Here is a 13,916-nt window from a genome sequence, read left to right as displayed (position 1 = left end):
AGATGTATTCCCTTTTCTTTTTTTCAAGAAAGTAGTGTGTGATTTGAGAGAAATTTGGCTGCTATTTCTATCAGATCAAACAAGAGATTATAGAGATTATTTTGTTGACTCAGTATGTGATGGTCAATCATGTAAGGCACACTGTCACCTTCTGGATACATTGTCTTTTTTTCTTTATCTTTCCACTGTCCAGTCAGTTCATGTGTGAACACAGATGGGCATGTGTCTGCCAGTTGTGACAGGCAGTCATTGTAGATTTGGTCAGTGCCAACAGTTGTTACTTCTATGAACCTACAATTGGTGCTGTGCACCTCAGGGTTTAGACTTAATCTCGCTATTGATGCTATTGCTACTTTTATGTGTATGCGTTTTCTATGTTTGTCTGAAATGAGTGTGAGGATTGGTCAATGATTTTAAAATGGTATTGTACTAGTGTTCTAGAGTGTTAGATATATGTCTAGGTGTTGATGTGTTGGGGATGACAATGAAAACAAGGAGGATGATGGCCACAGTAAGGGTGATGGTTTGAAAGTAGTGGAAACCATTCGGTTTCATTTATTAAGTACTTTATTTTTTGCTATTTTTTTTTCTGTTTCTCCACAAAAGGTCAAATGGTCCAAAACAAAAGCCAACAACAACTTGGAGTGAGAGCGATGATAGTGATAAGGAGAAAACTGATTCATGGACTGATACTGATGTTTCCTCCCTTCTGAATGACCAACATTATAACACTCCAGCCAAGTCCCCTGCAACCCCAGCAAGGAGTGTAGCCCTTGACAAAGTTCAGCCATCACATCATGCTGAGAACCCTAAAAGGCAGCCAGTTCCTTTGCCCCGTAAAAATGTAATTTCTGATTTTGATGCTGAAGACAGGTAAGTGTCATGTTATATTTTGAAGTGTTGAGTACATTCTTGTTTTCTCAAATAATGATAATAATAATCCTTTCTGCTGAAGGCACAAGGCCTTGAAACTTTTGTTGGGAGGGGTAGAGTCAATTACATCAACCCCAGTACTTGACTGGTACTTAATTTATCAACCCTTAAAGGATGAAAGGCAAAGTCGACCTCGGCAGAATTTGAACTCAGATTGTAAAGACAAACGAAATACCGCTAAGCATTTCACCCGGCGTGCTAATGCTTCTGCCAGCTCACTGCCTTCATATTTGTTCACAATTGCATGATTGCACAATGAGCAAATGTCTTCAACTAAGACCTTGGTATAACTAATAGCATGTTAGTAAAACTTGTTCAACAGAAACCATGCTGAAACTTATCATATATGTATCTATATTTATATCTTTTGCAAAAGATATAAACATCAGTGTGCTCATTGAAAGAAGTCCTTTGCATTAAATTTCAAACATTCAAACACTCACTTAAAATTCTTGCCATTAGAAATGCAACAAACTAGTTATATACGCAACAACCCTACTGTTTTCAAATTGATTTCAAAAAAAGAAAATCAAATAAACACAAACTGGTTAGACTTAAGGTGTTGAGTCTTTTGGCATATTGTTGGTAACAAGACATGCACCACTGACCATTCAGTAAATAGTTTAGTACCTTAATCAACCATGTGTGACTTTTGAGAACCCTGAGTACACACTTATATCATCATCTCGTTTTATCTGCTGCTGCTGCTGGTGGTGGTGGTGGTGGTGGTGCAGCGGCGGCGGCGGCGGCAGCAGCAGCAGCAGCAGCAGCGGCAGCAGCCGCCGCCGCCGCCGCCACAGCAGCATAGGTTTAGTTTAGTCTTGCATCTTTAGAACTATATAATAAAACCATGACTAACCTGTATTCTATTTCAACAGAGTATCTACTGGTACATTATTCAATATGTCCTTCCATTTTTAGGATGGTAGAGTATAATCTTAAGGAAATTCAGATCCTATACTTATCTGGCTGATATATCCCCACACACACAGAAAGAGTGAGGTTTGTTAATATTGTTCAAAAGAGTACCCTTCGATCATTAGGCAATAAACTGTTCTTGCGAAGACCTGTTGAGTCAAGTGAAGTCATTATTGTGGCCGATGCCAGTATCGCCTGACTGGCACGTAAAAAGCACCATTCAAGCGTGGTCAATGCCAGTACCACCTGACTGACCCTCATGCCAGTGGCACGTAAAAAGCACCCACTACATTCTCAGAGTGGTTGGCGTTAGGAAGGGCATCCCAGCTGTAGAAACATTACCAGATCAGATTGGAGCCTGGTACAGCCATTTGGCTTGCCAGTCCTCAGTCAAACTGTCAACCCAATGCCAGTAGAGAAAGTGGACATTAAATGAATATGATGATGTTGGTATTATTATTTACTCCCCAGGTTGGCCTCATACAGCAAATCTGTGATCATAGGGGTACTGTATTATCCTTGGTGTACTTCTATTTTTAAGATGGTGGGGTGTGATTTGTGAAAGCATATGAGCCAAGTGGTTTAGAGTGTTGGGTTCGCCATTGTTAGATCATGACATCAATTCTTGAACCAGGTAATATCTTGTGTTCTTGAGTAAAGCATTTCGTTCCACATTTCTCCAATTGACTCATATAAGAGGAGTACCAACAACAGCTGGCTGGTTAACCCTATGATGGGCAGGTATCCTATTCAGGATGTAGTGTTGAATAATCAGTTGTTTAAATGCCACAGAAATCCAGATATGTTATAATCTCATGATTCTATAGACTCAAGGCAGAGGAGGTAATTTGAAGGAAATTTGGCTCTTATTTTTGGCAGATCAAATGACCACAGAGTCTTCCATTTTTTCCTTTTTTTTTACAGTAAAAAGTATTAACTTCAGCTTTTTTTCTCTTTACAGCAGTGATTTCGATGCAGGGAATATTCTAACTGGTCATTCTAAGAAGACCCTAAATCGTCCAACAGCAACTCCTACAAAGGGTACAAAGGTTGCTGAGATTGGGAATATGATTCAATCCCAACTTGAGGTTTGTCTTTTGTTCCGGTATCACTTCAGTCCCCGTACATGGATCACACTTTCCAGAGTCCCCTTTTAAAATATTTGAATGACTAATGGGTGGGTGGAATGCTTAATGATGGCAACTGTATGGAAAACAATGAGTAAGACAAGTACTGTTACATTTTATGCTGTGAGCAAATAAATTTTAATTAAAATTGAATGTTAATCATAGTAAAATGCAGCAAGGAATTTAAATTAATTAACCCATTCATTACAATATTTCTGTTGAAATACGTTATCTTTGTTTCAATTAAATATTAAAATTATCATCATCATCGTTTAACATCCGCTGTCCATGCTAGCATGGGTTGGACGATTTGACTGAGGACTGGTGAACCAGATGGCTGCACCAGGCTCCATTGTGATCAGGCAGAGTTTCTACAGCCGGATGCCCTTTCTAATGCCAACTACTCTGAGAGTGTAGTGGGTGCTTTTATGTGCCACTGGCATGATGCTCAGTCAGGCGGGACTGGCAACGGCCATGCTCAAATGGTGTTTTTTATGTGCCACCTGCACAGGAGCCAGTCCAGCAGCACTGGCAACGACCTCGCTCAAATGTTTTTTCACATGCCACCGGTACGGAAGCCAGTCAGATGCTCAGGCAATGATCACGCTTGGATTGTGCTCTTAGCGCTCCACTGGCACGGGTGCCAGTCATCGAATTTAATTCGATTTCAATTTCACTTGCCTCGATAGGTCTTTGCAAGCAGAGTTTAGTGTCCAATGAAGGAAAGATACACATATGTGGGCTGGTTACACCCCTGGCATAGGCCATGGGTTATGGTCTCACTTGGCTTGCCGGGTCTTCTTATGCACTGCATATTTCCAAAGGTCTCGGTCATTATTAAGTTGGTGTTTGGAACATAATTTAACTTGAAATTTTGATGGAATGTTTTAATTTAGATCACTTTAATATGGAAAGGTGGTATCATACAACCAAGGACAGGTTCAGATGGTTTGGCATTAAAAGGTTTGAATAATGTAATTCTTTTGATACCAACTTGCCCCAAGATCACCTTTGGTTCTATGATAATAACTTGCTGTTTCATCATCATTTAATATCTGATTTCCATTCTGGCATTGGCTGGATAGTTTGACAGGAGCTGGCCAGGCTCCAACTGTCTGTTTTGAAATGGTTTCTATGGCTGGGTGCCTTCCTAGTGCCAATTACTTTACTGAGTGTCTTTTACATGCTACTGGCATGGGTGCTTAAAATTTACATGGGCACAAGTGTATTTTAGACCTCTTGGTTCGGAGAGGGAGTGGGGGAAAGGCTATAGAGGACATGAAAAATCTTCCATCAAAATTTCATGCTTGTACTCCAAACACAGCTTAAGTAATGACATAGATATTTTAACAAATTCTTCATTATTTTAAAATTAACCGAAACAAAGGCAGTGAATTTTAACAGAAATATGGTAAAGGCAGTATTAAATTACAATGTTGTAGTAAGTCTGCCTGATCCTTGACAGAGCAGTGACAACTTCAGACATGTTTCGGCCTTATTAAACTTTATCAGTGAAATATAGTCTGTTCTCAATAGTTTCACTAATTCACTCTTTAAGAGTTGTATTTAACTCTGTGTGTGTTTTATGAAAACTTGATTTATGGGATTCCTATATGCTCTGATCAACAACGGAGCAACATCATTTTCTTCCTTAAATATATTTACTATGTAATTAGCATCAAAATTGCATTGTCATTATGAAATAGCATAAAAACTCAATAGACAAACATAACAGCAATGTGTTCACTTCCCCTGTCACATTTATTCATGTGATATGTTGTTTGGTTTGTGTATTTGCCTACGTTGTTAATATCTCTTCCACCAACCCTTCTCACTATCTATCTATCCCTACCCTCTCTCTGTCTTTACTCCTCTCTCTTTCTTTTAATCTCTACCCCCTCTCTCTCTCTCTCTATCTCTACCCCTCTCTTTTGAAATATCAATGTCCATTCACCCCTCTTTTCCCATAACATCATACGTTCCATTATCACCAACACTTATTCTCTCTTATAACTACATTTTTCATTTCCTCCCTCGAGTTGCTTTCACACACTTTTTCAATAATCAACACACACACACACGTCACTTCATACCACAAACATACTACATACATACACATTACATTCATGCACATCATTGCAGAATCCACTCTGTTGCAAGCATTCAGGCCAGGTCATACTTTCCTTGCCCCTTCCTTCCAGTCAAGGAGAGTAAGGGGGAAATACCTTACTCCCTGGCGGTGAGCTGGCAGAAACATTAACACACCGGGTGAAATGCTTAGCGGTATTTCGCCCGTCTTTACATTTTAAGTTCAAATTCTGCCAAGGTCGATTTTGCCTTCGTCCTTTTGGGGTCGATAAATTAAGTACCAGTTGTATACATCCCACAAAATTTCAGGCCTTGTGCCCAGAGCAGAAAAGAATACCTTACTCTCTGACTAAAAACTACAAAAAAAATTAATATTTTCTATAAACACACACATCATGTTCATACACTCACACACATCAAACCTTCCTACACATATATCTTTCTATCTCTCACACATACACACACACATACACACAACACATATATACCCACATACACATACAACATAAGCCCTGCTATCCATACATACAACCAATTTTATATGTTATGACACTGGTAACTTTTCATAATGACGCATTTATTCTTCCAGATCATTGTAATTCCTGGCTATACTTAGCTATCTTATACACTGTCTCTTGTATGTTTAGTGCTTGTATTTCCAGTTTTATCTTGTTTATTCCTACACATTTGCAATTTTGTGTGGTAATGAGACAGGAGAGGTTACTCCACATTGATTAGCATCTGCTGACTATAACTGGTCAAGAACATCAAATATGTATATTTAAGTTTGCAGATGTCTATGTGTGTTAAGAGTGTAATAATGTTTCCATATGTTTATAACTAGGATTGTGTTTGTAGTTTTGTTTGTACATATATATATATATATATATATTAAAGGAGGCACAAACACTTTCACACACACACCCACATGATAGAAACTTTTGCTTACCAAATTCAATCACAAGGCTTCAGTCAGCCCGAGGCTATAGAAAAGACACTTGCTCAATTGCCATGCTGTGGGACTTAACCCAAAACCATGTGGTTGAGAATCAAGCTTCCTAACCACACTGCCATGCCTGTACATGCATATTTGCTGCTTTTGATAGTTTATGTTTATAGCTGGACGTTTGTGTGTGTGTGTGACATTTTGTGTGTGTGCAGAATGTGCCAAACAACTAAGAGCAAAACAATAAAGGTAGAGATTAAGATACCAAACAGAAAATTAACAACATGACCCTAGTAAAATGACACACATTCAACAAGGTATGTCAATGAAACAAACAAGATAACAAAACCATCCCCTTGCTTTCAATGATATTCTTTATGTAGCTACAAAGGTGACCGCTTGTTAGGATCAGTTGACCCTTCACATGCTACCCACCAAGCCCATTACTTCAACTGCCAAAAAGTCCTTGGCATCATAGAGTTGCTGGTCAGTCTCATCCTCTGGTAACACCACAGACATAGTAGTCCAAGAGTTGAAATCAGGAGATCTGAGAGATCATGTAATGTTGGGGGTGGGGTGGGGGTCACATACTTATACAGTTTTCATTGGTTTGCTCAACATGAACAGCCCTCTCTTCATCATGTAGGACTTCTATATGATGTCTTCATGCACCATATGTGTGATAGTGATACATTTTGCTTTTTTCCATTTCCATTCCAGAATCGACCACATGTCAAATTCCCTGGTGCTGTTGATTTGATGAAGAAACCAGAATATACAGAGGTACTGCTATACTTGGTTATTTCCTTCAAAGTGTTTTTACATCTTAACATTCTTTATGTTCATCTAACAGAAAACCTTTAGAAGAGCATGAAACATGTCTGCTATTCAAAAAGTCTCTCCTAACATAAACAAATTTTTCTGTATTCATTTTCAGTCATGTACATTGATGTTTTGCAAATAATATTTAAATCCGTTTTTGCCACAGTCATAGTTGACTGGTTCCAAATTAATGCCGTCTATTCATGAAATTATGTGTTCTCTTCAATAGGCTTTCTTAACTGTGTTGACGTCAAAAGTAATGCCCAAGACAATAAAAATAGTTAGAGTGGTGGTGAAAATTATGTTTAATATAAATCAAAATCAATTCGATGACTGGCATTCATGCTAGCGGGGTGCAAAGAGCACCATACGAGTGTGATCGTTGACAGAGCGGCTATTTGAGTATGAAAGTTACCAGCGTCGCCTTACTGGCACTTATGCATGTGCTAGTAGGGTGCCAAGAGCACCATCCGAGCGTGCTCATTGCCAGAGCAGCCAACTGGCTTCTGTACACGTGGCACGTAAAAGGGCACAATTCGAGCGTGATCATTACCAACATCGCTTCACTGGCACCTGTGCCGGTGGCATGTATAAAAAGATTCGAGCGAGGTTGTTGCCAGTGCTGCCTGATGGGCCCCTGTGCCGGTGGCTCGTAAAAAGCACCCATTACACTCTCGGAGTGGTTGACATTAGGAAGGGCATCCAGCTGTAGAAACTCTGCCAGATCAAGATTGTAGCCTGGTGCAGCCATCTGGCTCGCCAACCCCCAGTCAAATCATCCAACCCATGCTAGCATGGAAAGCGGACGTTAAACGATGATGATGATGATGATGAACTTGAATCCTTTTAAGTTCTTCTTAAATTTGTCCATGGCATAGCTGTTCATATAACTTGAAACAGTTATGCAGTTGTCTCTGTACAAGGTGAAGCTTTGGAGGCATGTGCACTTAAGATTGTCAGAGTAAATAATCCAATGTGGTTCATGACAACAGCCATATCGTAGTTGCCATCAGAAACACCAGCCTATAGGTCACCTTCCTTTTTCACCCAACAGGAGTTGTCAAGGAGTAATACTTACTTCCTAACATCCATAGCCATATACTAATATCAAGGTCACTAATCTTAGTGGATTACTTTCTAAAGTTGAGGGTTTAAAGAAAGGATTTTGATATGCAAAGATAAATATTTGTTATCAAACAGTCAACTCGCATGTTACTTTGTTCATAATTCCACGAAACTCTTTGATAGCAGTACTACAATTTCATTGGACTAATCCAGCTCTCCTTCAAATATCAGAATTACTGTCATAAACAGAGTTCCCTATTAGCTAATCTTCATCCATTATTTAATAGCATAACTTTCGCAAAACTTCACTAAAGTTTTACTGGAGTTGACTGCAAAAGGGACTCATGCAGACTCATGATGATGATCATCATCATTGCATGTGCTTCAGCCTTATTTGGTACAACTCATCAGAGATTGCATTTTTGCCTGTCTTCTGTAAATAGAAAGATTTTATATATATATATATATCTTAAGGCCCTCCCAAAACCAAAAATTTGATGTGCATAAATAGCACATTTTCTGGCAGTTTGATCAATTAATTGATTATCATTTATAGAATAAATGGTGTGTTTCAGAAAAATGCAAACATACTATAGAGAATATTCGAGTAAGCAATACAAATTTTAGCCTTTGATGTGATGCGTAATGAAATTCACTAGACAAGTGTAAACAAGTTTTATACAAATGATTCACAGACAATAAAATGGAGGATTAGGTGGCCTGGTTTCAGCCATATTTGAAGTAGTTGTCATGTTTTTTTTTGGTTTATTTTTATCCTAATGATGTTAATGATGATGATAATTATGATCATGAAGATGATAATACTAATGGTCTATTTTTCAGGCTGATGACTCTGACTTTTCAAAGATTTCTCTCCTGGATGAAGATATTAACGATAACAGACTCAGAAATCCAAAGTAAGAATTTGACTGTTTTCTTTCATCATCATCATCATACATATCTTTATTTCTGCAGGGAACTAAAAATAGATCTTATGTGGAGAATGACCCTATTAAAGTCAGAGAGCAAAACTTTCTTAATTTAGACTCCATCTTGACTGTCAAGAAGTATGTCATCTTGGCAGTTGATGTTCTGTGTATGATTATGTTTAATGCATTATGCACTCAGACATACATACACATACACACACATCATAAGGTGTTGAAATTGTGATGATATTTGTTTGACAACTGATGAGAGGTTGAGCATATCTACATCTGTTGTATGTGTAGATTTTCTTTCCCTATTTTATTGTTTCTTTGTTGTTTCCCTGCACCACGTTTTCAATAATATATATATACACACTCACACACACATAATTATCATCATTATGTTCATCTAACAGAAAACCTTTAGAAGAGCATGAAACATGTCTGCTATTCAAAAAGTCTCTCCTAACAAACAAATTTTTCTGTATTCATTTTCAGTCATGTACATTGATGTTTTGCAAATAATATTTAAATCCGTTTTTGCCACAGTCATAGTTGACTGGTTCCAAATTAATGCCGTCTATTCATGAAATTATGTGTTCTCTTCAATAGGCTTTCTTAGGGTTTGACAAGTCTCCATGGTCAGATTCGGAACATATTTGTGTGTGCTACTCACCCAGGTTGGTTGAAGGACTCTATCTTGCTCATGAGTTTATTTTTGACTGAGATTCTGTGGCTGGATGCACTTCCTAATACTCACTACTTTACAGAGTTTATTAGGTACTTTTTTTCTGACACCAGAACTGGAAAGGAGTCATGTTCTTAACAAGGCTAAATGGTTCTTTCAGTCTTATACTTTACAAACACAAATATGCAGCAGGCTTCTACACAGTTTCCAAATTTCATTCACTGCAGTAGAAGACACTTGCCCCAGTTGCTGTTCATTAGAATTGACTCTGGAACCATACAGTTGTGAACCAAGCTTCTTAACATGACCGTTATACCTATTGCTCATCTATACACACACACAGAGAGGTGCAGGTGTAGTTATGTGGCTTTGGGTTCAGTCTTACTGTGGAGCACCTTAGGTAAGTCTCTTCTACTATAGCCCTAAGCTGATAGAAACTGCTTGGGACTATAGTAAATGACATGCAAACACATACATATGTGTATATATGTGTGTATGTCCTTGTCTTCAAACTGCATAGCAGTTGTAAATGGGTTTTTAAAACTTGGTGATGGCAATGATGATGATGATGGTTATGTTTATAATGCACAGAGCTGATGTTGATGATCATATTGGTAGTGGTGATGATGTTAACAATGTTGGACAATTACTGCTATGGCTGCCTTATTTCCTTTCACATGCAGATATACATCCACACCAGCAAGCCGCACAGCTCTTGACACTGAGGTCTCTACTAACACTTACAGTACCAGTAAGTGGGGATCCTCCTCTAAAGGTAAGTGCTTTGTAGTTACTACTTACATATCTTTCACAAACACCCTTTATTTCTTGTCCTCTTCCTTTATCTTAGCTCTCTGACCCCCTTCCTAAGATTTTATAACAACAAAATAAAAATTAAATGGAAATTGTATTTGCAATACCCGTGCCAGTGGCATGTAAAAAGCACCATCCAAACGTGGCCGATGCCAGTGCTGCCTTGACTGGCATCTGTGCCGGTGGCACGTAAAAAGGACTAACCAATTGTGGCCATTGTCAGCCTCCGCTGGCCCCTGTGCCGGTGGCATGTAAAAAGCACCCAGTACACTCATGGGGTGGTTGGCATTAGGAAGGGCATCCAGCGGTAGAAACACTCCCAGATCAGACTGGAGCCTGGTGCAGCCTCCTGACTTCCCAGACCCCAGTCGAATCATCCAACCCATGCTAGCATGGAAAACGGATGTTAAACGATGATGATAATGGTGATGATGATGATTTAAAAGAGATCTCATAACACATGGGGTTATGTTGGCCCTTAACAAAATATGGAAGGATTTGAACTTAAAACACTTTAAGTGAATAAAGCAATAAATTGCAGAAATGAAGTTTTGCAGGTCCCACAAAACATACATGCAATAGTATTTATTTGATATTTCAATGCCAAGGATATTAGGCACTGCAAATGCCAATATGAGACCAGAAAGAGAAATACACCTCTAATCCACAATTTCCCTCTTTTTAACAAACATACTTTATAGTCTTACTCTAAATTTAAACAAATTGATTACATCACATGTTTTTATCTGTCAATGGTTAGGTAAGTCCTAACCATTGACAGATAACAACATTTGATGTAATCAATTTGTTTATATTTAGAGTAAGGCTATAAAGTATGAGTGGAGATGCGTGGCTTTGTGGTTAGGGTGTTGGACTCCTGATTGTAAGATTGTGGTTTCAATTCCTGAACCAGGCAACATGTGTTCTTGAGCAAGACACTTCATTTCACATTGCTCTAGTTCACTCAGCTGGCAAAAATGAGTAATTCTGCAAAGGACTGGCATTCCATCCAGGAGGGGAATATATATGCCATGAAACTGGGAAACCAGTCCTTATGAGTCAGTATGACTCAGTATGACTCGAGAAAGTAACTTTAACTTTATAAAGTATGAACCTGATTAGTTTTTAGTCTTGGTACTTTTGGCCGAAAAAAAATACCCTTCTGATAATAGAGATGAGTAACTTGTAAGTGTTTTATGCTTTATACCAATTTGAGTTAAGTCAAACTGGTCCATCTAATTTACTTAACAGATATCAACTAATAACATACATTAACTAATTAATTAATAATGTTCTATATGATGGTTCTTTGATTCATTTGCAGTATAAAATATAGCCTTAACAAACATAATAGTTTGCCTTTCTGTGAAAAATCAAACAAAGTTTGTATACCACATGAGTTATTTTTTTAATGCAAACACCTCTCCAGCTGACCAGCTCTTGTCAAAATGTCCGACCCATGATATTTCCAGCATGGAAAACGGATGTTAAATGATGATAATGATAATATCACCTTGAAGAAAAGCTCTTCTTCATCAGTATGCTATGTTAGACTTTAGAATAGTTTCTCTCTCTTTAGCACTAAGTGATTAAGAAAATAACCTTCATCATCATCACCGTCATCATCATTTTAGCAATCATTCTCCATCCTTGCATAGGTCAGAGTTTATTGAGGCAGATTTTCTATGGCCAAATGCCCTTCCTGTCACCAAAACTTACCTGTTTCCAAGCAGGGTGATATTTCCCTATGGTCATACATGTTTTCTCAGAGCATTGGAAATGAACAATACTGCTTATATGACAGTGACATTCCTTTACAACTACCAAGACAAAGAGACCCAAACACATACACATATATATATACAAGGGTGGCGAGCTGGCAGAAACGTTAGCACGCTGGGCGAAATGCTTAGCTGTATTTCGTCTGCCATTACGTTCTGAGTTCAAATTCCGCCGAGGTCGACTTTGCCTTTCTTCCTTTCGGGGTCGATAAATTAAATACCAGTTATGCACTGGGGTCGATATAATCGATTTAGTCCATTTGTCTGTCCTTGGCTGTCCCCTCTGTGTTTAGCCCCTTGTAGGTAGTAAATATATATATATATATATATATATATATATATATATGCAATAAGCTTCTTTTGATTGCCCTCTGCCTAATCTACTCACAAGGCTTTGGTCAGTTCAGTGCTATTGTAAAAGACACCTGTCCAAGGTGCCATGCAGTGGAACTGAACCCAAAACCATGTGGTTGGGAAGCAAACGTTTTAATCACACAGCCACATCTGTGGAGTTAAAAATAATACAGTTAAAATAATTTGAGCAGATGGCATGGTAGATACTCTGCAGTATAATCAATAATACAGTCTCTCAATAGATATTTAATCTGAGCTCCAATACTCGATCTTTTACTCATTCCTATCTCAGACCAGTGCATATAATGTTTTTATACCAGCTTTTATTTAAATTTTGTGTTATTTATATATGTTTTTATTTTATTTCTCATTGCCAGTGGTCAGCTCCTTGAGCAGTTTTGACTCCACCTAACACACGTGCTGAATCTTCCCGTCAACTCAAGTGGGTCTTTCCACTTTGACTTCTGCTGTTATCAGCCACAGAGAAATGTTTACAATCCAAAAATTTCGATATATGATCCAGTCATTTATGATTTTTTTTTTATTGTTGGTTTTTTGCTGCTACTACTACCACCACTACTACTACTACCATCATCACCACCACTACCATCATCATCATCATCATTATTATTATTATTTTTATTATTATTATACAAAATTGTCAAAGCGTTAGAAAAATTTGCTTTGCCTTATTCATGCTTGGTCTGTATTCTGAGCTCAAATCCTGCTGAAGTCAACTTTGTCTTTCATGCTTCAGGGTTGGTAAAATAAGGCACCAGTCACAAACTGGAGTCAATGCAAATGACTTTCCTTCTTCCCCAAGACTGCTAGCCTTGTGCCAAAATTTGAAACCAATATTACCATTATTATTATTATTATTACATAAGGTGGCAAGAGTGCAGAATCATTAGCGTGCTGGATGAAATGCTTAGCGGTATTTCAGCCATTGCTACATTCTGAGTTCAAATTCCGCTGAGGTCGACTTTGCCTTTTGTCCATTTGGGTTCGATAAATTAAGTACCAGCGAAACACCGGGGTCGATGTAATTGACTAGTCCTCTCCCCACAAATATGAGGCCTTGTGCCTTTAGTATAAAGGATTATTATAATTATAATTATTATTAGATGGCGAGCTGGCAGAATCATTACCGTACTGGACAAAATACTTAATGACATTTCATGTCTTTACATTCTGAGTTCAAATTCTGACAAGGTCAGCTTTGCCTTTCACCTTTTCTGGGCCAATAGAATAAGCACCAGTTGAGAACTGGAGTCGATGTAATCAACTAGCACCCTCCCTATAAAATTTCAGACCTTGTGCCTACAACAGGAAGAATTATTATTATTGTTATTGCTCAGAATTGGTAGAGTACCAGGCAAAATACCAGTGGTGTTCTGTTATGTCCCTTTTCATTCTGAAATCCCACTGGTGTCAACTTTGATTTTTATTACT

The 13,916-nt window shown here is 38.2% G+C and overlaps 1 protein-coding gene across 3 annotated transcripts in view; it reads left to right on the top strand.

Annotated features, from left to right (window-relative positions):
• The window catches only part of LOC115213773 (zinc finger protein DZIP1L-like), a 60,390-nt gene extending 47,009 nt beyond the window's left edge, over positions 1–13,381 (top strand). For all 3 annotated transcript variants that reach the window (XM_036504723.1, XM_029782602.2, XM_036504722.1), the window contains exons 17-22: positions 607–873; positions 2,813–2,939; positions 6,733–6,795; positions 8,743–8,816; positions 10,200–10,291; positions 12,842–13,381. In XM_036504723.1, coding sequence (XP_036360616.1) covers positions 607–873; positions 2,813–2,939; positions 6,733–6,795; positions 8,743–8,816; positions 10,200–10,291; positions 12,842–12,876 — 658 coding nt within the window. In that variant the 3' untranslated portion in view covers positions 12,877–13,381. The remainder of the gene's footprint in view (positions 1–606; positions 874–2,812; positions 2,940–6,732; positions 6,796–8,742; positions 8,817–10,199; positions 10,292–12,841) is intronic.
• The last annotated feature ends 535 nt before the right edge of the window (positions 13,382–13,916 follow it).

The sequence above is a fragment of the Octopus sinensis genome, linkage group LG7 (assembly GCF_006345805.1).
Source record: "Octopus sinensis linkage group LG7, ASM634580v1, whole genome shotgun sequence".
Taxonomy (NCBI): domain Eukaryota; kingdom Metazoa; phylum Mollusca; class Cephalopoda; order Octopoda; family Octopodidae; genus Octopus; species Octopus sinensis.
Note: the sequence above shows the minus strand (reverse complement) of the source record. Positions and strands in the feature narration are given on the sequence as shown.